This window comes from Oncorhynchus mykiss, chromosome 19, assembly GCF_013265735.2.
Source record: "Oncorhynchus mykiss isolate Arlee chromosome 19, USDA_OmykA_1.1, whole genome shotgun sequence".
In the NCBI taxonomy this organism is placed as follows: Eukaryota; Metazoa; Chordata; class Actinopteri; order Salmoniformes; family Salmonidae; genus Oncorhynchus; species Oncorhynchus mykiss.
In genome coordinates, this window is record NC_048583.1 from 5,067,939 (window position 1) to 5,095,699 (window position 27,761).

Here is a 27,761-nt window from a genome sequence, read left to right on the forward strand (position 1 = left end):
TTCCCTTCTTCCCCACTGGGCCTGACATCATTTTAGACACTAGTGTAGATCTAAAGGGATTGAATTAGTGTTAGCAAGATATCTCTAACGTCTGTACAATGCTCTTAGATCTACACTGGTGTCTAGGGGATATGGGTTAGGGGAGAAGTGTCTAGGCGCTAGGCTAGGGGTTGTTTCTGGACAGATCCTTGTAATTGGGCACTTTGGTTTTGAAAACTAATGCAAACAGAGAAGAAAGCAGAGAGAGGTGAAGAGAAAGGGATGAGAGGAAAGAGAGGAAAGAGGGGAGAAGAGGAGTGTTACCATGACGTCAGCATGTCTTCCTGGGGGACCAGTCAAATTTAGGGTAATCTAACTGTGGTCTGAAATTGTCAATTTGTAGGCTAGTTCTGGCCCATCCCGTCGGTTTCTGGAACCAATCAGAACAGTCAGAATGAGTTTGCGTTCTAGGGTGGCAAATCCATACTCATCTTAGAGAAGAAATGTCAGTTGGTCGGAGCAATGTGAATAGGTAGCCAGGCTATCCATCCTTCTTCAATGCACTGATCAGACATGACTGGTCTGGGGGAATCTGTACTGAATAATTCTAATGTTTAACTTGTATAGGAGAAGAAAAATACTTTATTATCCACACAAGATGGCAACGTTTCTTCTGCTGTACCCAACACACACACACACTAGGTTGGAGAGGCTGGATCTGTCATAGAGGAGGAGGAAGGATTCATTTTACTGAATACTTATGGCAGGTACCCTACACTTAGCCTATGTGTTGTCTTAGTTAGGCCACATATTAATGTTATCATGTAATTACATAATTGTCCAATTTAAATGCAGAATTCTGCTCAGAATTCACTTTCAGGATATCTGGGTAGGCCTAATATACTGTCTATGGAGATTTTTTTTGACCAGCTCATGAACTCGGTGGGCTTTTTAGGACGTTGTTTTGATGTTCGACGTTCACTCGGCCGTTCGCTCACATTCCGGATCTAAAGTGGGGTGTATTCATTAAGATCCAAACGGAAATAAACGGGCAGAAACGGGGCGGGACTAACCTGAGAAACGCTCGTTTTCGTTGCAAAACATTGTGCTACGCTATGCACTTGTGAAGTCAACCCTGGCATGTACTGTTTTTCTCTCTCTTTCCTCTCACCCCTCTCTTATCTACTCACCCCCTATCTCCTTTCTTCTCTGTATTAGTTTTTAAAACCAACGCGCGCAGTTTTAGTGATACAACAACACCACGTTTAGTAGCCAAACGTCGCCCAAATAATGTTTTTATACGCCGAAGTATAAGTGAAAGTACAAATAGCTAAAGCTACACGAGCTCACTGAAATACGACGCGAGAAAGATTTTGGGGACAAGGTAAGGCTTTTCTAACAATCGATAACGGATTGTGAAACCAACACATGATCTGCTGTGCCCAGCCTTTGTCCTACTACCTATTTTTTTTAACTATTAAATGCGAATTATTTGGCAAGTTTGTGGCTATATACCCATGGAACATATACATTAAAGACAACTGCTCTTTCCATGAGTTGGTCCTGCTGCGGAATTCTCCATTTCTAATATGTGTAAACACAAGTGCGGGATTTACTTCTGGGTTAACAGAGATTAATACATGCCCAATGACCATAGTTTAACTGTCATACATCAATGTTCGAACCAAATCAAAACCCCAAATATAAGCCTGTTTTAACACATAGATAAATTGATAAATTGACATTCAGTTGGGGTATGTTTTTTCAAAATAGAAGATTTTTTTGAGTAAATAAACCTCATTATTTGACTGTTCGACTATTGACTGACTATATACTATCTTCTAGATATCCTTCATGTTGTGACATACCAGTGATGGGGCAGAATCACACCCGGTGACATGGCTTGTACAAGGCAATCCGCTTTAGAGTACATTCAAAATGGAAGGAGACTCCTTGTTGAAAGGCTCCAGAATCTGTCCCTCATTGTGGAAAACCTGTTCCAGCGCAAGGTTCTTCAGGAGGAGGAAGTCAGTAAAATTCAGGCAGAAGTTGACCGTTTTGACCAAACCAGAAAAATACTGGACTGGGTCACGGCCAAAGGAGAAGCTGCATGCTACGAGTTACTGATGATTCTAGACATCACAAGGAAGAGGACCTTAGACAACGCTGACTTACAGCAATGGATCAGCTGCTTCCCCTTCAAGGAAGACCCAGAGATGTCAGACTACCTTGTTGGCAAGTGATTATTATATTATACAATTAGTATCCAGTACATAGTATACAATTGGCTGGGCAGAAAATATATATTTTTTTAGGTGTGTTTGATTTAGCTTACTGTGTGCATCGGGTGGACAGGGTTTCTGTTGGCACAGTGCATTTACTCTCGCTTTTCCTTTGTATCATTATTTTAGGTTCAAAACCCTGTCACAGATATCAGTCACAGCTGAAATGTAAAGCTCGAAAGATCACAGAGGCTGCATGGAGACAAAGCTGTAGTCTCCTACCAGAGAGGTATAGAAATGAGGTGACTTTCTCTTACACTCCTCTTGTGTTAGATACAGACGTGCCTTCATCTCTCTCTAAAATCGAAACAAAGAGCAAAAGATGCAAGAAAGCTCGCCCTAAAAAGCTAAAGAGCTTCATCCCCGTGGCCAAACAGGAAACGTCCCCGACTGACCTGCTTAAAACACCCAAGAGAAGGATCCTCTTAGTTGGAAAACCTGGAATTGGAAAGACAGCAGTCGCCCATCAAATGTTGAACCTCTGGGCACAGAAAGATCACAGAGAACTAGATTACATGTTTTACTTTGATGTGAGAGACATTTCACCCAGCACACATCCCATGAGACTGGAGGACCTTCTCTTTAACATGTACAGTGAGCCAGAAGAAAGTAGAGAAGAAGTGTTACAGGATATTAAGAAGAACTCTGAAAACGTTGTCATCATTTTTGATGGAATCACAGACCTCTCCTCTCATTCGGTGATAAAGAAACTTGTGGACAAGGACCTCCTCCTTGATGCAAAGATTGTGATCACATGCAGACCAGAGGTTCCATCAGGAGACTTCCTGACAGACTGGCTCTCGTTCAGAGTGGAGGTGAAAGGGTTCAGTAATGAGTCCATCCGGGCTTACTTAACAAAGATGTTGAGTGCTGAGCCTAACCCTACGCCAAACCATGATTCCTTGAGCATTGTGTTAAACAACCTAGAGTTGTTCAGTCTGTGCCATGTCCCGATGTATGCATTGATGGTGGTTGCCTGCATGTATTATTCCACCCAAGAGGCTTCTAAGCAGCCATGGCCTACAACTAAGATGTACATCAACATCCTCCGTTACTGCATCCTAAAACACAGTGGCAAACAGATGAATGATCTCGACAAGTGTCTCGCAGAAAACAGAGAAAAAATATTGTCTTTAGCAGAAATGGCTTTCGATGCAACACAGCAAAAAACGATGAACTTGACAGAACTGAGCTACGAAGTAAGCAGTGTCCAGTTTTCTTTCTTGAGGGCTCTTATAATTATGGTTGAGCCCACAGTATCAGACACTTACTTTGCATTTCTCCATTACACAATGCAGGAGTTCTTTGGTGCCCTTTGGCTCTTACAGAATCCAGACAAAATCAGAGATGTTCTACAGAAGTGCCAGACTGAAGAATGGAAACACACAAAACACATGGTTCCTTTCATGTGTGGGCTTCTGAATGAGAGGAATATTCGATTGGTAAATGGTCTAGTTCCAGCTCAACAGATCAAGAAGACATCAGATTGGTTCTTCAAGGAAGTGGTAAACACATTTCTTCCACTTCAAACAAACCAAGATCATGCAGAAGGTGGTGCTCCTGAGTTTGAGAGAGATCTTCTGTTTTTATGTCAGTGCTTGTATGAATCTCAGTCTACTGAGGCCTGTTTGCTTCTTCTGGACAAACTGGACTACACTCTAGACCTGGATGAAGAACATCTTGATCCTCACCAGTGCTGTGCAGTCTCCTATATGATCAGTCAGTCTGCAGAGAGAAAGGTTGACTTGGACCTGAACAGCTGCACTGTGTCAGACCAAGGACTAAGGCTGATACTGGGCTCTCTGAAGAACGTCCGATATCTCAGGTAATATTTGTTATGTATTTGTGTAATTTAGTTATCTAATGCACCAATTTATTTCCAATTAACTAGTCAATAAAATGAGGATAAGGCTAACCTTATCCTAAACATGATACATTTATATGTTGTATTCTACCTCCACTCAGATACTGAGTTATAAACACCTCTGTTTCATGCTACTTTGAAACTTTTTGACAAATGTAATTATAATAAACTCTATTTTAAAACCCTTTTCTGATCATAGATCTGACCCATCAATGCTGTGTCAACTCTGGACAACTTTGCTGCGCAGTGAGGCAGACATTGACTTCACTAGCTTACTTGGGCTCTGTGGAAATGAGTTGCACCTTCCATTCCAGGGTGAAAGACGAGTTTTTGTGAGAGCAGAAGAAGTGATGAAGCAGAGCCTAGAGAGGGTTAACCTCTGTCTACACTGGGATCGGAGAACTCTTCTCAGTGAGGCTCTCAGCAAGACCATTTTAAAGTGTTTAACACATATCAACAAACTCCAGTGAGTGTTTACACTGCCAGTACATATTTATTCAATGTCTTTGTGACTATTAATTCATTTAAGTCGATTAAAAACATAGGTTGTCAATGTAAATATCAAGAGGTTAATATCTAGACAAAGAAGTCACTGCAACAATACAACAAGATAGACACATGGCAACAGCATTTAGCCTGTAAAAGAGGCAGTCACTTTCTACCTGTATTTACAGTATCTAAACAAAGACTTTCTTATGCTTTATGGTTCAGTTTTACCCCACTACAAGATCAGAGAGAATCCCCTGAAAAACTAGAGAAAGAAGAGAAAGCAGTCCTACTAGATTTGTGTCTACAAGCAGGATTATGTCACAGAGAAACGTTCCAGGGTGCTGTGAACACACTGCTGTCACTGTTCTCTGTGTATCAAACTGAAAGATATGACATCTTGCTGGATCTGTACTCACATGTGAAGTACAATAGGAAACAAGCAGGCAGAAGTATCCTTCCATCATTGAGACCACTTTACCAGCCAGCTCCTGCAGTCTGGTCCATAGACCTCTCAGAGAGAAAGGTCTCCCTCCTCCTAGAAGTGCTGAAACTCCAACCAGAGAAGAAATCAGTAGAGCTGAAAGGCTGGTCAGATGAAGAGCGTGAAGTGAGGAGTTTCCTTCAGTGTCTGCCCTACATCTCACATCTGAGGTGAGTTGAATCAGTACAGTTCATGGATTGTAGTTGTCTGTCCCTTTATTTCCCTTTAGAGAGGTTTGTTTGTAGCTTTCTGCATTAGCCTAATATGCTAAGTATACACATACTGTTTTGAAAAGATGCAATCTTACTTTGTAGTCTACGGAACAATTGAAGTGCATGATGAGTGCAGAGAGATAGTTGTACTTTATCTACTATAATGTAACCATTCAAAATTCATATCCTCCATCCAACACTTTCTTCATCTCTTTAATGTTACACTGTTTGTTCAGGTTTGCTCCACCACAGGATCAGATAGGATCCCCTGAAGAGTGGAGAAAGAGAGAGAAGACATTCCTACTGAATCTGTGTCTTCAAGCAGCCCTCCATGAGAGAGAAACCATACAAACAACTGTAGAGAAAGTGTTGTCACTGTCTGAAGTTTATCACGATCAGAAATGGGAGCTCCTGCTGCATCTGTACTCTCACGTGAAGGACTATGAGACTCAAACAGGCAGGAGTGTCCTTCCAGCATTACAGACAGTTTACCAGTCAGCTCCTGCAGTCTGGTGCATAGACCTCTCAGAGAGAAAGGCTTCCCTCCTCCTAGAAGTGCTGAAACTCCAACCAGAGAAGAAATCAGTAGAGCTGTGGGACTGGTCAGATGAAGAGAGTGAAGTGAGGAGTTTCCTTCAGTGTCTGCCCTACATCTCACAACTGAGGTGAGTCTGAACATGTGTGGTGGTTAGTGATTATGTGATGCTAGTGATTATTGTCTTTTAGAAACCTGGTAAATATAAAAGTAAAAATTTTTGTGAATCTGGTAACATTTATACTCAGATTTCCTGAATGAACATGTTGCATTAAGAAATGTCACACATATATATTTTGAATTTCTCTAAAATAATATAAACAAAAGTGCATTATATAAATGTACAACTACTTCACATATATTTTAGTGATGACTGGTTTCATGTGTCCATCCATGTCTGAATCAGCTGTTACTGTCCTTGTTGCAGTTTCTATCCATGGTGGTCTGATCCCTCAAAGCTGATCAAGTTCCTGGTGGGTCTCCTGTCTCAAGCAGCAGAGTGGGAGGAGCAGTCAGGAGAGAAGACACTGAAGCTGGTATCATCAGTGTGTACTTACAGAACCTTCCCTTTCTGTGACGGGGATGATGAGGATGAGTGGTTTCAATGTGATCTCCTGCTGGATCTGTACTCACATGTGGAGGACTATGAGACTAAAACAGGCAGGAGTGTCCTTCCATCATTGAGACCACTTTATCAGTCAGCTCCTGCAGTCTGGTCCATAGACCTCTCAGAGAGAAAGGCCTCCCTCCTCCTAGAAGTGCTGAAACTCCAACCAGAGAAGAAACCAGTACAGCTGAAAGGCTGGTCAGATGAAGAGAGTGAAGTGAGGAGTTTCCTTCAGTGTCTGCCTTACATCTCACAGCTGAGGTGAGTTGGATCAGTACAGCTCAGGTGAGTTGGATCAGTACAGCTCAGGTGAGTTGGATCAGTACAGCTCAGGTGAGTTGGATCAGTACAGCTCAGGTGAGTTGGATCAGTACAGCTCAGGGATTGTTGTCTGTCCCTGTATTTCACTTTTAAAAAGGAAGTTTGTTCGTAACAACCGAATATGCTAAACATACACATACTGTTTTGGAAAGATACAATCTTACTTTGTGGTGATGATTATAAGGAACAGTTGAAGTGGATGATGAGTTTAGAAAGATACAGTCTTACTTTGTGGTGATGATTATAAGGAACAGTTGAAGTGGATGATGAGTTTAGAAAGATACAGTCTTACTTTGTGGTGATGATTATAAGGAACAGTTGAAGTGGATGATGAGTTTAGAAAGATAGTCATGTTATTTGACCTGCTATAATGTGACCGTCTGAAATGCAGATTATATCTCACATATTCATCTATTTGTTGTTAAACTGTTCATGCAGTTTTACTCCACCACAGTATCAGAGAAGATCCCCTGAAGAGTGGAGAAAGAGAGAGAAGACATTCCTACTGAATCTGTGTCTTCAAGCAGCCCTCCATGAGAGAGAAACCATACAAACAACTGTAGGGAAAGTGTTGTCACTGTCTGAAGTTTATCAGGGTCGGAAATGGGATCTCCTGCTGGATCTGTACTCTCACGTGAAGGACTATGAGACTAAAACAGGCAGGAGTGTCCTTCCAGCATTACAGCCAGTTTACCAGTCAGCTCCTGCAGTCTGGTCCATAGACCTCTCAGAGAGAAAGGCTTCCCTCCTCCTTGAAGTGCTGAAACTCCAACCAGAGAAGAAATCAGTAGAGCTGTGGGACTGGTCAGATGAAGAGAGTGAAGTGAGGAGTTTCCTTCAGTGTCTGCCCTACATCTCACAGCTGAGGTGAGTCTGAACATGTGTGGTGGTTAGTGATTATGTGATGCTAGTGATTATTGTCTTTTAGAAACCTGGTAAATATAAAAGTTCAAATGTTGGTGAATCTGGTAACATTTATACTCAGATTTCCTGAATGAACATGTTGCATTAAGAAATGTCACACATAGATATTGTTAATTTCTCTAAAATTATATATTTTTTCATAAATCAGAAGTACATTTATGTAAATGTATAACTACTTCACATATATTTTAGTGATGACTGGTTTCACGTGTCCATCCATGTCTGAATCAGCTGTTACTGTCCTTGTTGCAGTTTCTATCCATGGTGGTCTGATCCCTCAAAGCTGATCAAGTTCCTGGTGGGTCTCCTGTCTCAAGCAGCAGAGTGGGAGGAGCAGTCAGGAGAGAAGACACTGAAGCTGGTGTCATCAGTGTGTACTTACAGAACCTTCCCTTTCTGTGACGAGGATTATTTTGATGAGTCGTTTCAATGGGATCTCCTGCTGGATTTGTATTCACATGTGAAGGACTATGAGACTCAAACAGGCAGGAGTGTCCTTCCAGCATTACAGCCACTTTACCAGCCAGCTCCTGCAGTCTGGTTCATAGATCTCAGAAAGAGAAACGTCTCCCTCCTCCTAGAAGTGCTGAAACTCCAACCAGAGAAGAAATCAGTATAGCTGTGGGACTGGTCAGATGAAGAGAGTGAAGTGAGGAGTTTCCTTCAGTGTCTGCCCTACATCTCACAGCTGAGGTGAGTCTGAACATGTGTGGTGGTTAGTGATTATGTGATGCTAGTGATTATTGTCTTTTAGAAACCTGGTAAATATAAAAGTTCAAATGTTTGTAAATCTGGTAACATTTATACTCAGATTTCCTGAATGAACATGTTGCATTAAGAAATGTCACACATAGATATAGTTAATTTCTCTAAAATTATATATTTTTTCATAAATCAGAAGTACATTTATGTAAATGTATAACTACTTCATATATATTTTAGCAATGACTGGTTTCATGTGTCCATCCATGTCTGAATCAGCTGTTACTGTCCTTGTTGCAGTTTCTGTCCATGGTGGTCTGATATCTCAAAGCTGATCAAGTTCCTGGTGGGTCTCCTGTCTCAAGCAGTAGAGTGGGAGGAGCAGTCAGGAGAGAAGACACTGAAGCTGGTATCATCAGTGTGTACTTACAGAACCTTCCCTTTCTGTGACGGGGATGATGAGGATGAGTGGTTTCAATGTGATCTCCTGCTGGATCTGTACTCACATGTGGAGGACTATGAGACTAAAACAGGCAGGAGTGTCCTTCCATCATTGAGACCACTTTATCAGTCAGCTCCTGCAGTCTGGTCCATAGACCTCTCAGAGAGAAAGGCCTCCCTCCTCCTAGAAGTGCTGAAACTCCAACCAGAGAAGAAACCAGTACAGCTGAAAGGCTGGTCAGATGAAGAGAGTGAAGTGAGGAGTTTCCTTCAGTGTCTGCCTTACATCTCACAGCTGAGGTGAGTTGGATCAGTACAGCTGAGGTGAGTTGGATCAGTACAGCTCAGGTGAGTTGGATCAGTACAGCTCAGGTGAGTTGGATCAGTACAGCTCAGGGATTGTTGTCTGTCCCTGTATTTCACTTTTAAAAAGGAAGTTTGTTCGTAACAACCGAATATGCTAAACATACACATACAGTTTTGGAAAGATACAATCTTACTTTGTGGTGATGATTATAAGGAACAGTTGAAGTGGATGATGAGTTTAGAAAGATACAATCTTACTTTGTGGTGATGATTATAAGGAACGGTTGAAGTGGATGATGAGTTTAGAAAGATAGTCATGTTATTTGACCTGCTATAATGTGACCGTCTGAAATGCATATTATATCTCACATATTCATCTATTTGTTGTTAAACTGTTCATGCAGTTTTACTCCACCACAGTATCAGAGAAGATCCCCTGAAGAGTGGAGAAAGAGAGAGAAGACATTCCTACTGAATCTGTGTCTTCAAACAGCCCTCCATGAGAGAGAAACCATACAAACAACTGTAGAGAAAGTGTTGTCACTGTCTGAAGTTTATCAGGGTCGGAAATGGGATCTCCTGCTGGATCTGTACTCTCATGTGAAGGACTATGAGACTCAAACAGGCAGGAGTGTCCTTCCAGCATTACAGACACTTTACCAGTCAGCTCCTGAAGTCTGGTCCATAGATCTCTCAGAGAGAAAGGTCTCCCTCCTCCTAGAAGTGCTGAAACTCCAACCAGAGAAGAAATCAGTACAGCTGTGGGACTGGTCAGATGAAAAGAGTGAAGTGAGGAGTTTCCTTCAGTGTCTGCCCTACATCTCACAGCTGAGGTGAGTCTGAACATGTGTGGTGGTTAGTGATTATTGTCTTTTAGAAACCTGGTAAATATAAAAGTTAAAATGTTGGTGAATCTGGTAACATTTATACTCAGATTTCCTGAATGAACATGTTGCATTAAGAAATGTCACACATAGATATTGTTAATTTCTCTAAAATGATATATTTTTTCATAAAACAGAAGCACATTTTATGTAAATGTATAACTACTTCATATATATTTGAGCAATGACTGGTTTCATGTGTCCATCCATGTCTGAATCAGCTGTTACTGTCCTTGTTGCAGTTTCTGTCCATGGTGGTTTGATCCCTCAAAGCTGATAGGGTTCCTGGTGGGTCTCCTGTCTCAAGCAGCAGAGTGGGAGGAGCAGTCAGGAGAGAAGACACTGAAGCTGGTATCATCAGTGTGTACTTACAGAACCTTCCCTTTCTGTGATGAGGATGATTATGATGAGTCGTTTCAATGTGATTTCCTGCTGGATCTGTACTCACATGTGAAGGACTATGAGACTCAAACAGGCAGGAGTGTCCTTCCAGCATTACAGCCAGTTTACCAGTCAGCTCCTGCAGTCTGGTCCATAGACCTCAGAAAGAGAAACGTCTCCCTCCTCCTAGAAGTGCTGAAACTCCAACCAGAGAAGAAACCAGTACAGCTGAAAGGCTGTTCAGATGAAGAGAGTGAAGTGAGGAGTTTCCTTCAGTGTCTGCCCTACATCTCACAGCTGAGGTGAGTCTGAACATTTGTGGTGGTTAGTGATTATGTGATGCTAGTGATTATTGTCTTTTAGAAACCTGGTAAATATAAAAGTTCAAGTGTTGGTGAATCTGGTAACATTTATACTCAGATTTCCTGAATGAACATACGAAATGTCACATGAATTAACAATGTCTATCTAAAATTATATATTTTTCATAAAACAGAAGCACATTATGTAAATGAACAACTACTTCATATATATTTTAGCGATGACTGGTTTCATGTGTCCATCCATGTCTGAATCAGCTGTTACTGTCCTTGTTGCAGTTTCTGTCCATGGTGGTCTGATCCCTCAAAGCTGATCAAGTTCCTGGTGGGTCTCCTGTCTCAAGCAGCAGAGTGGGAGGAGCAGTCAGGAGAGAAGACACTGAAGCTGGTATCATCAGTGTGTACTTACAGAACCTTCCCTTTCTGTGATGAGGATGATTATGATGAGTCGTTTCAACGTGATTTCCTGCTGGATCTGTATTCACATGTGGAGGACTACGAGACTCAAACAGGCAGGAGTGTCCTTCCAGCATTACAGCCAGTTTACCAGTCAGCTCCTGCAGTCTGGTCCATAGACCTCAGAAAGAGAAACGTCTCCCCCCTCCTAGAAGTGCTGAAACTCCAATCAGAGAAGAAACCAGTACAGCTGAAAGGCTGGTCAGATGAAGAGAGTGAAGTGAGGAGTTTCCTTCAGTGTCTGCCCTACATCTCACAGCTGAGGTGAGTCTGAACATGTGTGGTGGTTAGTGATTATGTGATGCTAATAGTGATGTGTCTTTATGAAATCTTGTAACATGAAACCTCAATGTTTACTCAGAATACCTGATCTATAAAACTCGTATTACGTTATGTCATGGCATTTTATGTAACTTTCTCTGTAACATCACATGGTATTACTTTTCCATACGACAGTTCAATATTCATGTATTCTAACTGTCGTTTGATTTCATGTGTCCCTCATGTTCTGCTGTTTCAGCTGTGATTCTGACAGGTTCTTCCAGCGTGTGTGTGAATCCATCCCTGTGAGGTCCAGAGAGGATGCCCAGCTGTTGGCCTCTCTCCTCCAGGCCTTGGGCTCCACCCTGTCACTGGGAGGACAGTTACCCAGGAAAACCTGCAGGTCTGTGGTGAGAGTGCTTGGCCTCTGTGCCTCCAGAGTGGACCTCACTCTCACCCCCAGCAAGATGTCTCTGAAAGGAGCCTCACTTCTCTTCACACATGTATCACAGCTACACAAGCTCAGGTATGTTTTGTAAGCTCGATTTTACAGGTCTATTTAGTTTGATTTCTTATTGTGCATTTTATCTGACAAGGTTTCTCTGTTTAAAAGTGGCTTGAGTTTATTTTATTTTATTCCAGGCTGAATGTGGGCATGGCAGTGAGACTGGCCAGACTGGCTAGGAGGACAGGGAGAGGGGGTTCTCCACTGACTGTCACAGAGCTCTCCCTGGTCCTAAAGAGCAGCCAGCCACCAGAGAGAGTGTTATCCAGGGCTCTGAGTAGTGTGGCGTCCCTGCTGAGACTCTGGACGGTGCAGTGTCTGGACCTGACTGACTTCTGCATCCAGGGTCACTCTCTCATCACACTACTTTGTCACCAAGGCCCTCTCACTCTCAGGTCAGTTTGAAGCTGTTGTTTTTTAAAAAGTGGTAGCAATAAGTAGAAGTAGTAACTTATGTATGTGTTCTTATTTATATTTGTGTTATTTACTGCCTTTATGTTCCAACCTCCTAGACTGCACTCAGACACCCTGCAGCAGCTGGCTGTAGTTGTGTATGAAGCTCAGGACAAGGACTTGACTCGGTGGTTCCTGGAGAAGGTTGGTGGAGACCTGACCTCCTGTAGGCTGGACTGGGAGGTGCTTCTCTCTCTGCTGCAGCATTCAACCCACAACATCACAGTGGACCTCAGGAAGAACAGGCTTCTAGAGAAGAACATCTCAGATCTTTTCCCCTTTCTGGGAAGGGTTATATTCAAGAGGTGAGTGAACTTAATTTTATATTTAAAGACGTTTTAGAAAGAAGAAAACAAATATTTTACAGTGACATTATTTAGAGTTATACCCTGTATTATCATTAGGGTTATATTCAAGAGGTGTTTGATCTTTATTTAATATTGATAGACTTCAACTATTAGTGTTCTACCCAGGTAGTTGTTATGTGAGTTATCCTTTTTATAACCTTAACACAACCATGACAATCCATTCTACATCTTTCTGCAGGCTCAGTTCCAGCTTTGTGAAGTCCACCATCAGACAGATCTATGACAGTAGAGCCAGTGACTGTGTGTCCAGTTTGTTGAGGTCTTCAGACCATTGGATCAACCTGAACAGCAGAGAGCTGGACAGAGTGGACTGTACTGCGCTGTGTTTCACCCTGCAGCACAGCCACCAAGTCAAAGTCAACCTGCTGTGGACCTCCATACCACCGGGGGAGATAGAGAGCATCCTGCCTCTTCTGGACAGAGTCTCCCAACTCAGGTTTCGTTGGCACTCTTTGACCATTCTAGAATGGATAGAACTGTGATGCTTTACACTGTCAGACTCATTTTAACCACTAACCCTAACCTTAGTGTAATGCACTTACTTACCTTACCCTCAGGGTTGGAATTGAAGGGGAATGCATGGGAGTTGACGTGAATCACAGAGTTGTAGTGTGTTTTATCAGTGTTTTTATTGTGTGCTGGTGTGAAACGAATCCTGTCTCTCGCTCTCTCTCTCTCGCGCTCTCTCTCTCTCCTGCAGTGTTGACAGGATGCTGTTGCTGAGTTTCCTCCACTCCTGCGCTGCCTCTCAGATCCTGCAGGGGGCACTATCACCACCTTCAGCAATAACAACAGCAGCAGCAGAGCTGCTCAGGGCTCTGCAGCACAGGTTGGACTTCTCCTGCTCCTCCTCTGTGGACCTGTCGGCTCACGACCAGGGGGAGGCGCTGTGTCTGACCACTGACCACTGTAGGGCCATAAACTCTGTTCTGAAGCAGAGCCAGCACAGCACACAGCTGGTTCAGAACCCGACCCAGAACCAGTCCCGAAACCAGCCCCAGGTGCAGCTCATCCTTAAAGACTGTGAGGTGGAGCACGGAGCACTGAGAGAGCTGCTTCCCATCCTGCATATTGTCAAGCTGAGGTTAGATACACAAGGACAAACTAGTTTAGAAAAGTATGAGTTAGAGCTGTCTCATAATGTTATCTCTGGTTATTGTTCCCTCAGCCCCAGCAAAGCTCTGCTACTTCAGCTGGTGGACCATGTGTGTGAGGGGATTGAAGAGGGAGTGCTGAGATACGCAGAGTCCCTGTGCAGAGCCCTGGATGGGGAGCTGGACCTCAGTGAGACCAGGCTGAACCAAAAGGCCTGTGGATCTCTGGCCCTGGTTCTGGAACACTCAGAGGGGCTGTCAGAACTGGACCTCAGCCACTGCCAACTCACAGACCGCCATCTACAGCCCCTGCTCACACACCTGCACAAAGTTGAAGTCCTTGAGTGAGTGGGTTTCACTCTGTGTGTGTGTCCATGTGACTACATGACAAATGTCTGATCCTTCATTCTCTTCCTGTTTCTGTATTTTAGCCTGAGTCACAATGACATCACTGATGCTCTGACCGACAGAATTCTCCAACTGGTCTCCACCAACACTTCAATCCGCACCGTACGGTGAGTGTGTGTGTGATGTCAGTGTGTGTGTGATGTCAGTGTGTGTGTGATGTCAGTGTGTGTGTGATGTCAGTGTGTGTGTGCACGTGAGATCATATGGTCTCTTTTTCTGGGTGCAACTATTTAATGGTGGTTGTCTGTAGTGTAATGTTCTAAAACTGATAATGATGATGATGATGATAGTGTTCTTCTCTACAGGCTCTTCAGCAACACAATCAAGGACAGAAGTCCGTTCCTGACAGACAAGAGGTTTGACATCTGGTGAAGCAGCATCAGGTCCAAGTCCAGACAGAGGAAGCGAAGATGGATGTTGAAGAGGTAGAGGAAGCGAAGATGGATGTTGAAGAGGTAGAGGAAGCGAAGATGGATGTTGAAGATGGGTGTAGTAGCTACGAAGCCTCATCTCATCAACCTTAACCTGGACACTAAACGTATCCTAATTTTAACCAATTCTTAAATATTGAATGAAAGCCACACACCCTTAGTTTTTAGCTGACCTCATCATGGTGTCAGAAGAACTGCAAGTGATGTCATCAGGGATTTGGGGACTAAGGTATTGTAAAAATAGTTGAGACTCCAGAACTCTGGAATGTTCTGAGTGTAATGGATAGGAATGTGTAGTTTTATTTACCTCTTACATGGTTCTGAAAAACACAGGAACATGTGTAGTATAACGTTTTTACTAGATGATTTTTGTGATCTGACAATTTGTGAAATTCCTTCTGAAGGAATGGAATGTATTTGTGCTTTTATAGTCTAGTATTTATCAGGTTGATGTGAATGTGTTCTACAGTTGCAGTGGGAGACTTAATACATGAGTGTTTTGTTGCAGGTCAACCTCATGGTATTGTTACTCAGGCTAGCCCTGTTGAGAACCAAGCTTCCCTATTCAGGAAGCAAGAGATGTGTTGACTTCTCTTGAACGTTTGCTATGTTGTGCAACGTTTTGTACTGAATGACACGTTTCCCCGAAATGTTCCTGAACAGACTTCGAGGTACGTTTGGTGGGTGTAGCGAGGTGTGGCTTGACATATTTTTATTTTTAAAGGGCCGTGGCCATGCTGACAGCATTCTCCAACCCACAACCCAACCCCTCCCCATTTTTCAACTGGTTGTTCAGTACAGCACTGTTTACGTTCATTTGAACCGTTTCAGAACGTAGAAACATACTGAACGCAGCCCTGGTGAAGTTCAGGGCAGAAAGTAGCTACAAGTGGGTGGAAACCATTGATGCCTCGCAACACGTCAAACCAATCAATTGCCTTGCTTTGGCGGAGCACTAAAGGTAGCCACTAGTGCCATAGGAGGAACAGTGTGTGAGGATGCCCAGGAAATCGCTGGTGTATAACATAGGCTGTATGTACACACATCATAATAAAATGTATTTAGTAGAGCAGTTGTAATGCCTTCATCGACTTGTGATGAACATTACACGCAGCTTCCCTTTTAAGGGCATGTGGGGGAGGTTTCTTGAAATATAACATCCAATCAAAATGTAGCCGCTGGAACCCAGCAGACCATTCTGTTTTGGCTCATACAAAATTCTCCAATTCTCCAGCATGACAACAATGTGATTTTGGAGGTATGGCTACATGAGACTAGTACAATGAGACTAGTTGGTCGAAGATTTTAGCTTATTCCTTTAGTCCCGCCCCATTTTACCTTCACAGATTTATGCTGGGATCTTTTCCACGTGTGAAGTAGCTGATGGCTCTTGCCCTTGAAGCATGGTGTTACAGATTCAAGCCTGGACTGGTCAATGTGGTTTTGGTAGCACTAACCTGATGGTGATAGAAGCATTGGATTCCTTCTCCGGTTATTCCTGTGGTTCGGGAACAAAAGTGTCTACTTTTTCCTCCATAACCACTGCTGGTTACTGTTCCATATCCGCAGAGGGGAATCCCAGGATGAACCACTCCCCACTTATCGCTTTCTTCCGGCCAACAAGGCACAGCCATCTTACGTGTCACAGCTACTCCCAGCAGCCTGTACCCCCAGCAGCCTGTACCCCCAGCAGCCTGTACCCCCAGCACTTGGCCTGCACCTTGTAAAAACCCATAGTGAATATCTGATGGAATGGCTTGGCCTGCACCTTGTAAAAACCCATAGTGAATGTCTGATGGAATGGCTTGGCCTGCACCTTGTAAAAACCCATAGTGAATGTCTGATGGAATGGCTTGGCCTGCACCTTGTAAAAACCCATAGTGAATGTTTGAAAAATATGCACACATTTTGCAATCCAAAATGTGTGCAATTCGAATCTCATCAAAGATTACTTTAACTAATTAGCAATTTTTCAACTACTTAACATGTTAGCTAACCCTTCCCCTAACCCCTAACCTTAACTCTTTAAACTAGCTCCTAATCCTAACCTTAACTCTAGCCTAGCCAGCGTTAGCCACAACAAATTGTAATTTGTAATATACTGTATCATACGAAATGGATGATGGACTTCCACAAAACTTGAGACATCTGTGGCATTGTTGTGTAATACAACTGCGCATTTTAGATTTGTCCTTTTATTGTCCATAGCACAAGGTGCACCTGTGTAATGATCATGCTGTTAAATCACCTTCTTGATATGCCACACCTGTCAGATGGATTGATTATGTCAGCAAAGGAGAAATGCTCACTAACAGGGATGTAAACTAATTTTTGCACAACATTTTAAAGCAATAAGCTTTTTGTGCGTATGGAACATTTCCGTAATCATTTATTTCAGCTCATGAAACATGGGACTAACACTTTACATGTTGCGTTTACATTTGTGTTCAATGTAATACATACCATATGAAACGTAACATACGCTATATGGAGTGTCTCGGATTTACATTTACTATACTACATCTACCACTGAGTTCAGGTTGAGCTCACCGGCAGGGAATTCGTAACTGCCACCCCTACGTATGAGTATCATATTTACAAAAATAAAGAATTCCCTGCTCCAATGTCAATATGAAGTCCATTTGGCCAAGGCAGGTCCACCCCATCAGCAGCAAGCAGTAGCCAGGGGACAGTGTTGAAAGTGTCCATATGACAAGTACTCCATGGCATGGCTAGTCCACGGCTGCACTCTGGAGGCAGCAGGTTTCCAGTCAGGTGCTGGTGGTGTCTCCCCAACAGAGGAGGGCCACAATCCAGCATTGGAGAGCAGGCCCGAGGTGTGCTGTCCCACTAGTGCAGGAACTGGAGGACCCCGGATGAGGATAGATGGTGTCGCTGAGGCTGCCGAGTGGACTAGAGGGCCGACGAATGCTGGGTCAGCCGGGGATTTGGCTGCTGCTGGTCTAGTGAAGGGGCCTGTGGCCCTTGGCTAGGCGGGTGTGCTGACTGAGGCTCCAGCTGCAGTGTCGTCCGTTATTTCTCTACAACGCCCACAAGCTTCACAGGACTAGTCAGACGGTCATTCGGTGACTTTGCGGTAAGAATGACTGGAGGTGAATAGAGCCATTCCACATTTTATTACACATTAAAAAATATCCTGAGCTTTCTTATATCTCTCAGATACAGGAAACATGTTTCAAAACATACTTCCTTGTTATGACGTTTGTTTTACCATCTGTTTTGCCGTGTGTGAATGTGTTATTCAATGTGTTTCTATGGGCTAATAGCACCCCCTACAGGAGTCCTACAATTCTATATGAAATGGCTAAATGGTCTTTGGTATGAACATCTTAAAGGCCCAGCGCAGTCAAAAACGTGATTCTTCTGTGTTTTATAGACTGAGTATACAAAACATTAAGAGGACCTTCCTAATATTGAGTTGCACCCCGCTTTTTGCCCTCAGCCATCCAGACTCAATTCATCAGGGCATAGACTCCAGAAGGTGTTGAAAGTGTTCCACAGGGATGCTGGCCTATGTTGACTCCAATGCTTCCCACAGTTGTCAAATTGTCTGGATGCCCATTTGGTGGTGGACCATTCTTGATACACACGGGAAACTGTTGATTGTGAAAAACCCAGCAGCGTTGCAGTTCTTAACACAAACCGGTGCGCCTGGCACCTACTACCATACCCCGTTCAAAGGCACTTAAATATTTTGTCTTGCCCATTCACGCTCTAAATGGCAGACATACATAATCCATATCTCAGTTGTCTCAAGGTTTAAACATCTGTTAATGTCATGGAAACAGCAGGTGTTCATAATGTTTTGTACATTCAGTGGTTAATGTAAGAGCTGTTTGAGAAGACTGTTTTGATGGGATGGAGTTCTGGCCTTCCATGGTGACATCACCATGCGTTAATGAATGAATAGACCATATTCACTAATTAAGGCTATATTTCACAATAGGCCTACTCAGGCCACCTATTTCAATATGCAATTATTCATGAAACAATCATAACAAATACTTCAGAAATATAATCAATAATATTCACGATGTCATTGCCCACACTTTGATTGTCTTTGGATTGTAGACACACAAGTCTTCCTCTTGGTTGATCTGCACCGTCCCAACACCTGCTGGTAGCCAGGCAGAGTCAGAACAAGTGGTAATTGTCTATGATCAGAACTCTTCCAAAATCCACCCTTAGTTTCAGAACCTCCCTGTCGGATTCAGGAACACCTAATGGGGTATTTAATGGCTTTTCGGACACCAGCACCAAGCATACCATCTCTGGATGGTGTGAAGCCATATCTCTGTAGTGTCACCGCAGACTGTTTTGTTGTTTCAACATACATGGCGTAGACACGGCAACCTTCAGGGGTGACTTTACTCTTAACATGATTGTTTTTAGATCAGTAAAACATACAGTATTTGCTGAAATGAGATATTGCATTTGTAGGTATGTTACATTATTTCATATTGTCGGCAAATAATTTTTTTGTTTGACTGAGGGGGGGAGTAAAATATTTTGTAGAATTCATCACCAAATGGAATCACTGCTCTACTGTGAAGTTGTCACATACCACTCCATACCATCGCAGGTAATGACAAGAAAAATGGTTTGCAATGTATTTCAACAGTCTTTCATACTTACAAGTTATTTCCAGTTATCTCCATGACCTTTCACTATCTATGGGTCGTAGACACAGTCCTCCTCTTCCATGCCAACCTCAGGTGATACCAAGCCAGTGTCATAGCCATGCACAGTGTGCCAGGTCTTCTGCTTGGGGTGGTACTTCTTCTCGATGATAATAACCTTCCCCACATCCACTCTGACTTGAAGTACTCGTTTCTCCCAGTAGGGGACACCAGGGGGGTTTTCAATGGCTTTTAGAATGTCCCAACTAACATAGGCACCAGTTCCAAGAACACTTTAGTCTGCACTTGGTGTGAAACCATTGTTCTTAATCAACTCTGTTGTGGTGCCGTGGAACATCACATATTCTGTCTGGTCTTCAGGAAGTGTGTTGCTGTCTAGGAAGTTGATGCAGTATGGGGAGTTAGCCATAAACTAGAAACCAAACTGCAACTGAATACACCTCTGCTGAGATGAACTGTATTATAAGTCAATACAATGCACAATAACACATTGTAATATTAAATAGTCCTTTGGCTAAAACTGTTACACCAAATAGTGATATTTATACAATAACAATATGCTGAATACCTATTGTTACAGTAATATTACAAGTGTTGTAACATTATCATGCTTACATATAAATGTACTTTGTAAACAGGGTTTGTTTAATATATCTAAGATAAGTGTCCAATAACAAGACTGTTTAATAAAGACTGTTGTTTATTATACTGTGTATGCTTAGGAAACAGTGCTTCTTACTGATCTCGCTACTGTGCTTTCCACTAGTCAATAACAAGACTGTTCATTTGTCTAGAATTACAGGATATTTTTCTTACCTGCTACTACTTGACAAATGCAGGATTATTATACTGTATTCTTAGGAAACCTACAGTAGTACTTCATACAGAGTGCTTTACTGATTTCATTTCCTGGTTACAACGCTTGTCTCTATAGAGATGGATAAGGCACACAGAGCAGGGATCTCCAACTGGTGGCCCAGTTAAATGGTTGGACATAAAAGACAGTAAAAACACCAGCAAATCAGCTCCAAGTGATTTTCATTTGGGAAATCTGTTCTAAGGTATTTCCATGTATAATAGAGGTTTGTTATTATGTTTTAGTCTAACATTATTTGTTTGTGCTTCTTGCGGTCAATTTGCAGTCTACAAATGATTTGTAATTATGTTCCGGCCCCCCGACCATCCGTTCAAGAAAGAAATGGGACCTGCGGCTGAATCTAGTCTCAGAATGTAGAACCATGATACCTCTATGTAAGTGGAAAGCAACAACACCCACTCAGATAGTACAGGTAGTCTAATGAATACCGAACTATAAACACATATGGTATCCCAATCTGAGCATTTCAAAATGGCTGACACCTTCCGCAAACAGTGGAACTCAGCTGCTTGTCTATGGAAGACACACAACATTGACTAAATCAGTTCATATATTTCTGCACCACAGATACTTCAATAGAATAACTGATTGGAATTCGGAGGGGGGAAAACACAACAAACAATGTGAAACGTGTTTATTTGAGATTTATTATAGGAACGAGGATTATTGTTACACATGCATTATTTACATCACGTAAATATGAATAATTGATATGATGAGGTTAAATGATTGATTGCATATAGATTGACATGTGAAATCATCTTGTGGGCCTGCAAAATATAGCTTCTTCTTCCTATGAACTGCATCATGTGGGTCCGTCTGATTCTAACCATCCTCTTCTGGTGACCATGAGGTGATGCTGGATGCTCCCACTGAATGCAGAACGCCATCAGTTCTACAGTGACGGGTTTAACCTGCAGGAAACAGAATAGAATACAAGCTGTCTCAATTAAAACCTGCATGTGTGTATAGTGGAACTCACATTAAGTGCCCTTCAAGCCTTCTACGGTAAGGGTACTTCCATTGTGATAAGGTACTGACTGTGGCTCAATATCACTCACATTTTCATGGTGGACACTTTCAGCATTGTCAGCACTGTGATTCTCTTTGGGTCGAAAACACAGTCCTCCTCTTGGTCGCTATTCACCATGCCAACACCAGGTGGAACCCAGGCAGTGTCATACCCATGCTTAGTGTGCCAGTTGTATTGCATGTCGTGATCCTGTTTGTTAATGATCTTAACCTTGCCAACATCCACCTTCACTTTCAGAACCATCCTGTCTGAGTCATCGGCCCCAATGGGGTATTTAATGGCTTTTCGGATGTCTCGACTGAGGTAAACACCTGCACCAAGCATGCCATCTTTGGAAGGTTTGAATCCATTTCTCTGTATTTTCACAGCAATCTGTTTTGATGTTCCATGATACATCACGTAGACGTGGCTGTCCTCAGGGGTGACTCCACTCTGAAGATGACGGTATCTAGATCTGTAAGACAAGCAGACAGTTTTTGCTTCAATATGATATTATATTAGCTTCCATTCTTCACATAGTTTATTTAAAATAATGATTTGTTAAAGGAGACTTGATTTTTAGGTCATTGGGAAATGTGTTTTTTTTTTAATTCCTGGTCATCTGACCTCCCAAACTAGGCTCTAAAAACAAATCCATTAGAAAGCTCTAGAATGTATCTATTGCATCATCACAGGTAAAACCAATCAGAGGGTTTGTACTACAACAGTCTCTTTCATACTTACATGGTCTTTTTGTTTACTTTCATGACCTCCATGACTTTGATTCTCTTTGGGTCATAGACACAGTTCTCCTGTCGGTTGCTTTCTACCATATCGACACCTGGTGGAACCCAGGCGGTGTCATATCCATGCTCGGTATGCCAGGTCTTCTGCATGGGGTGATCCTGCTGGTCTATGATCTTAACCTTCCCTACATCCACTCTGACTTTTAGTACTCTTCTCTTAGATTTGGAAACACCAAGAGGGTATTCACAGGCTTTTTGAATGTCCCGTGTAACATAAACACCAGCACCAAGCATGCTGATATCTGCTCTTGATAGTATAAAGCCATTCTTCTTAATCAGCTCTGCAGCCTCTACTGAGGTGCCATGGAACATCACATATGTTCGTTGATCCTCAGGATGTTCACCAGTGTAGAGAAAGTTGTCTAAGTATGGAGAGTTTGGTTTCATTTTCCTCCGGCAAGCCCTAGTCAACATGATGATTCTAGCTATGAGAACCTGTGGCAAAATATGCTTTTATGAATATACAAACTTCTGCAATCCTGTAGTAACGATTTAGATCTCCTACAGGGCCTTCGGAAAATATTCATACCTCTTGACTGATTCCACATTTTGTTGTTACAGCCTGAATTCAAAATTGATTCAATGTTTTTTCTCTCACCCATCTACACACACAATACACCATAATGACAAAGTGAAAACATGTTTTTAGACATTTTAGCAAACTTATTGAAAATATTTAAAATATCTCATTTACACAAGTATTCACACCCCCTTTGCCTTGACATTCCAAATAGATTTTTGTATTTATTTAATTGATTTTGAATTCAGTCTGTAACAACAACAAATAAATCAAGAGGTATGACTACTTTCTGAAGGCCCTGTGAAAGTAACCTGAAGTGTAATAAAAGGAGACTCCGCCTGCACATTGTAATACTTGCCAGTTAAATAGGAATTATAAAGGGCAACATGTCAAACACAAATAGACTTTATCCAGGCTACTAATTCAGAAATGTCACATGCTTTTGCCAACTACTGTGTTGCCTTAGTATATTTATTTGGCTCACATGAATAATACGTGAATAGTGCACAATGTACTTGGTATGTTACAAGCACTTGATACTTTTTTGTAATTTTATAAATACATTATAATTCAGATAATCTCTATTGTATCATTCACTTTTATAGAAAATACTAGATATTGGATTATATCCTCTGGCTTGTGATTTAAATGTTTCAATGCGATGTTAACATTTGTGAAGTAGCTAATAAGCAACTTTCTAAAAAGTCAAATTATAATTTGGTCATCCTTACCTGCTACTGTGGAATCAGATTCAACCAACCAGTCAGACTAATTCAGGATTATATGACAGAGTTTAGTTCTCGTTTCCCCTCGGTTTCCTCTCCCTCGCTCTATCCCCCCTCCCCCTCTCTCTCAAATTCTAAATCGAGAGAGAGAGCAAAGTCCATCCATATTTATGACCAGGATATCTCTTTGCTAGTGAAAAGCAACCACGCCAACTCAGATGAGAAAGAAGCCTAATCTAATGGGTACATAAACATGTCTGGTACATCTTATTATTTATTGCAAGACGTCTGGAGCATTTTGAAATTGCAATGCTGACACCTTTGACCAGTAAAATGATATCTGTAGTGTTTATACATCAGACTAAGATCAGTTGTTGAGTCAATCTGAACAGTGAGTACACAGCTGTCATTTGCGACTAAATTGAAGATACTATTAGCCTATAGAACACACCTATTGACTAATATTATACATTTTGTCCAGTAGGTACATTATTTTAAGGTGCATTATATATTTAAGTGCAGTATTGTACAGGTAAGTGCCAAAATAAAGGAAACACCAACATAAAGTGTCTTAATAAGGCGTTGGGCACCACGATCCAGAACAGCTTCAGTGCATCTTGGCATAGATTCTACAAGTGTCTGGAACTCTATTGGAGGGATGTGACACCATTCTTCCATGACAAATTCCATAATTTGGTGTTTTGTTAACGGTGGTGGAAAACGCTGTCTCAGCCGTTGCTCCAGAATCTCCCATAAGTGTTCGGTTGGGTTGAGATCTGGTGGCTGAGACGGCCAGGGCAAATGGTTTACATTGTTTTCATGCTCATCAAACCATTACGTCACCACTCCTGCCCTGTGGATGGGGGCATAGCCATGGTAGCCAAAATAATGGCCTGCCCAGCATTTTTATACTATACATGACCCTAAGCATGATGGAATGTTAAGTGATTCGTTAACTCAGGGACCACACCTGTGTGGAAGCACCTGGTTTCAATATACTTTGTACCCCTCATTTACTCAACTGTTTCTATTATTTTGGCAGTTACCTGTATTTTGCACTTCAACAGGATTATTCAGAGTTACAAGTTCTTTACGGTTCCCTTCATGATTCATTTTGGGTCGTAAACACAGTCTTCCTCTTGGTTGCTCGGCACCATGCCAACACCAGGTGAAACCCAGGCAGTGTCATACTCAATCTGCCAGGTCTTCCCCTTGGGGTGGTACTGCATCCACTCTGACTTTAATGGGTGACGTCAAAATGCTTCAACTTCATTATCTCCAGCACTACCCCAACATCAACAACATATGAGAAAGTGGCATGTTTCTATGTTTTGTGGTAAAAAAAGATGACGTCATCGGTGTGCGTTTGTGTGATTTTAACAAATAATGAGTAGACGTTGCCTAATAATTCTCTACTAATTGGTTGATGATGTCATTGGAAACATCATTTTTTTTAACTACAAAACATAGAAATGTGCAATTTTCACACACTGTATGTTGATGTTGGGGTGGTGCTGGAGATGATGAAAATGAAGTTGAAACACTTTGAAATGTCCCTTAAGCTACTCTTGTCTTAGTGTCTGGAACACCAAGAGGGTTTTCTTCTGGATTTTCGGTGTCAGAAGTGGATGGTTCAACTGTCCAGCATGATGCAGCAACAGTCCACAGTAAGAAGGAGCAAAATAGACTCACAAAAGGCTGAGGAGTTGATATGGGAATTGATGTGCAATCAATCATATAACCTTATCATACATTTTAGAAATATAATCAATCATATTTACTTGATAATGAACGTGTATCAATGATCATACGTTGTTTAAAGAAGGGTTTTCTTCCTATAATAAATCTCCAATAAACTGTAGAAGTTCCCTATACTGTTTGAGTGTTTTACCTCCACAAAATCCAATCAGGTTTTATTAATGTACAGCGCCTGTGATGTAGAAATATATTGATAATATTGGTCAATGTTGTGCCTTCCATAGACGTATCAACGGTGTCTTCCTGTTAGTCGCAGACAGCAGTTGTGTGATCACTGTTCAGATCGACAACACATTACTGATTCTGATCGTAGTCTGATATACAAGGCAAAGGGTGGCTACTTTGAAGAATCTCAAATATAACACATATTTGGATTTGTTTAACACTTCTTTGGTTACTACATGATTCCATGTGTTATTTAATAGTTTCGATGTCTTCGCTACTTTTTTACAATGTAGAAAATAGTAAAAATAAAGAAAAACCCTTGAATGAGTAGGCGTGCCAAACTTTTGACTGGTCCTGTATAAAGACAAAAAAACTCAATGTATTTGTCAAAGGTGTCCGCATTGCAATTTTAAAACGCTCCAGAGGTCTTAATACGGCATGACGTTTCACATATGTTTATGATCATGTACCTATTAGACTAGATTCTAACGTGAGTGGGTGTGGTTTTTACTTACAAAGAAACAGAAAACCTAACGTTTTCGTCAAAGAACCAGGAAATGAAACTTGAGTGGGAGGAAACCCTCACATACGGTATAGTCCTGCATTCGTCTGTTACTTTAGCGGGTGAGAATAATGTTATTTGAAACACTAGAAGTTAGCTGTCTTATTATTGAACACTCGATATAAGTCAAATACGGTTTTGTTTACCAGTCTTTACTTTCGAATGTTATAATGCTATTCTAATACTATTGTAACATTGATTCTGGATACGTTGAATAGTTATTTAAACATTACAATTTGCTTTAACGGTTCCAGCCTAAATCATTTGCAAAATGGCTAGGCCTTAAAAATAGTTTTGGGGATTACAGCTCATTTGTCAGAGGTGTATTCAGCTGCAGTTTGATCATTATGGCTTTGAAGGGGTACACCAAGCAGAAAAACAAAACAAATTCACCATACTACTTAGAAAACATTCTTGAGACCAATGAGCATCCAGAGGATCACAAAGAATATGTGATGTTCCACGGCACCACAAAAGAGGCTACAGAGTTGATAAAGAAGAATGGTTTCACACCATCAAGAGAAGAACTTGGGCCTGGTGTGTATGTCAGTCGAGACATCGGAAAAGCAATTAAATACCCCCTTGGTGTTTCCAACAATAAGAGAAGAGTACTAAAAGTCAAAGTGGATGTAGGGAAGGTTAAAATCATAGATCAACAGAACCACCCCATGCAGGAGACCTGGCATACCGAGCATGGATATGACACGGCCTGGGTTCCCCCAGGGGTCAGTATGGTGCTGAGCAACCAACAGGGGAACTGTGTCTACGACCCAAAGAGAATCAAAGTCATGCAGGTCATGAAAGTAAAAGAAAACAACATGTAAGTATAGAATAAACTGTTGTAAAGCACTGCTAACATTCTCTTGGTTTTACCTGTCATGAACAATTGAACTTCACAGCAGTCAATTGTGTTTTGAGCTTTCCAATGGCATTGTTATAGTATATTTGTGGAGGGCTTACAAATTAGTTTGAGATATTTTGCCTCAAATTTAAAATACTGCAACTGTAGAAGGTTGTACTTTTCTCACATTTCTGCAAAAACGGTCTCTCTATCTTACAGATCTCGACACCGTCATCTTCAGAGTGGAGTCACCCCTGAGGACAGCCACGTCTACGTGATGTACCATGGAACATCAAAACAGATTGCTGTGAAAATACAGAGAAATGGATTCGAACCTTCCAAAGATGGCATGCTTGGTGCAGGTGTTTACCTCAGTCGAGACATCCGAAAAGCCATTAAATACCCCATTGGGGCCGATGACTCAGACAGGATGGTTCTGAAAGTGAAGGTGGATGTTGGCAAGGTTAAGATCATTGATGTGCAGGGTCACGACAGGCAATACGACTGGCACACATATGGTTATGACACGGCCTGGGTTCCACCTGGTGTTGGCATGGTGCCGAGCAACCAACAGGAGAACTGTGTCTACGACCCAAAGAGAATCAAAGTCATGGCATTGCTGAAAGTGGCCATCTTGAAAAAGTATGTAATATTGAACTTCTCTCACAAATCACTAGATGGAAGTTTTCATTCTCCTAGAAGGCTTGCACTTGAGATATGTACTCCACTACTTGCAGGTTCTAACATATTGTGTGTGTTTCTCTATCCTCAGGTTAAACCCCTCACTGGAGGTTGAGTCTTGAAGGTGTATTCAAGGAGCATTACACTTCAATGTTCATCAGGATAAGAGGATGTAACATGCTGCTATAGCTACACATTCAATATTGCATAGGAATATGCTATATTTTGCCAAAGGCTTGCTGATTATTGGCCATACACCTACTGTATATGCAATTAGTATAACCTTATCACATTTTTAAAAACGATTCAATGATATTCACTTGACATAAACAAGCCGTGTATCATTGATCATAATTGTTCCGAATAATTGTCTTCCTATAATAAATTTCAAATAAACCCCTAAAGGTCACCCACTGTTTGAGTGTGTTCATTTAATCTGAAGCATCTTT

The 27,761-nt window shown here is 41.8% G+C and overlaps 3 protein-coding genes across 9 annotated transcripts; 2 read left to right on the plus strand and 1 right to left on the minus strand.

Moving 5' to 3' along the window:
- Positions 1-1,077: 1,077 nt before the first annotated feature.
- LOC110498597 lies at positions 1,078-16,888 on the plus strand. 6 transcript variants are annotated; one of them, XM_036954010.1, is made up of 20 exons: positions 1,078-1,363; positions 1,825-2,214; positions 2,391-3,460; positions 3,560-4,086; positions 4,325-4,591; positions 4,837-5,265; positions 5,544-5,972; positions 6,270-6,710; positions 8,697-9,137; positions 9,548-9,976; positions 10,270-10,710; positions 11,008-11,448; positions 11,705-11,971; positions 12,088-12,345; positions 12,463-12,708; positions 12,950-13,207; positions 13,472-13,855; positions 13,940-14,209; positions 14,297-14,380; positions 14,579-16,888. In XM_036954010.1, exons 2-20 carry the CDS (start codon positions 1,878-1,880, stop codon positions 14,643-14,645), a joined length of 7,086 nt encoding a protein of 2,361 aa, XP_036809905.1. In that variant the 5' UTR covers positions 1,078-1,363; positions 1,825-1,877; the 3' UTR covers positions 14,646-16,888. The 6 variants fall into 6 exon arrangements, with proteins under 6 accessions (XP_036809905.1, XP_036809904.1, XP_036809906.1 ...); XM_036954009.1 differs by having other exon boundaries at positions 2,391-4,086; XM_036954011.1 differs by lacking the exon at positions 10,270-10,710 and having other exon boundaries at positions 2,391-4,086.
- A 3,982-nt stretch (positions 16,889-20,870) lies between these two features.
- On the minus strand, positions 20,871-23,458 carry LOC110497176. The gene is made up of 4 exons (XM_021573151.2): positions 23,312-23,458; positions 21,999-22,495; positions 21,304-21,729; positions 20,871-21,156 (listed from the first exon to the last, which is right to left on the minus strand). Exons 2-4 carry the CDS (start codon positions 22,472-22,474, stop codon positions 21,138-21,140), a joined length of 921 nt encoding a protein of 306 aa, XP_021428826.2. The 5' UTR covers positions 22,475-22,495; positions 23,312-23,458; the 3' UTR covers positions 20,871-21,137.
- A 2,191-nt stretch (positions 23,459-25,649) lies between these two features.
- Positions 25,650-27,721, plus strand: LOC110497175. 2 transcript variants are annotated; one of them, XM_036954016.1, is made up of 4 exons: positions 25,650-25,852; positions 26,045-26,610; positions 26,851-27,273; positions 27,404-27,721. In XM_036954016.1, exons 2-4 carry the CDS (start codon positions 26,138-26,140, stop codon positions 27,432-27,434), a joined length of 927 nt encoding a protein of 308 aa, XP_036809911.1. In that variant the 5' UTR covers positions 25,650-25,852; positions 26,045-26,137; the 3' UTR covers positions 27,435-27,721. The 2 variants fall into 2 exon arrangements, with proteins under 2 accessions (XP_036809911.1, XP_021428824.2); XM_021573149.2 differs by having other exon boundaries at positions 25,650-26,610.
- Positions 27,722-27,761: the final 40 nt, after the last annotated feature.

Bases quoted from the DNA above. Each gene is read 5' to 3' on its own strand.
- LOC110498597 (XM_036954009.1), top strand. From the start codon at position 1,878: ATGGCTTGTACAAGGCAATCCGCTTTAGAGTACATTCAAAATGGAAGG. The intron at 4,592-4,836 runs GTGAGTGTTTAC...TTTATGGTTCAG, and splicing joins ACACATATCAACAAACTCCA to TTTTACCCCACTACAAGATC. The intron at 12,346-12,462 runs GTCAGTTTGAAG...CCAACCTCCTAG, and splicing joins CAAGGCCCTCTCACTCTCAG to ACTGCACTCAGACACCCTGC.
- LOC110497176 (XM_021573151.2), bottom strand. From the start codon at position 22,474: ATGTTGACTAGGGCTTGCCGGAGGAAAATGAAACCAAACTCTCCATAC. The intron at 21,730-21,998 runs GTAAGTATGAAA...CTTGTCTTACAG, and splicing joins AAAGTAAACAAAAAGACCAT to ATCTAGATACCGTCATCTTC.
- LOC110497175 (XM_021573149.2), top strand. From the start codon at position 26,138: ATGGCTTTGAAGGGGTACACCAAGCAGAAAAACAAAACAAATTCACCA. The intron at 26,611-26,850 runs GTAAGTATAGAA...TCTATCTTACAG, and splicing joins AAAGTAAAAGAAAACAACAT to ATCTCGACACCGTCATCTTC. The intron at 27,274-27,403 runs GTATGTAATATT...CTCTATCCTCAG, and splicing joins AAAGTGGCCATCTTGAAAAA to GTTAAACCCCTCACTGGAGG.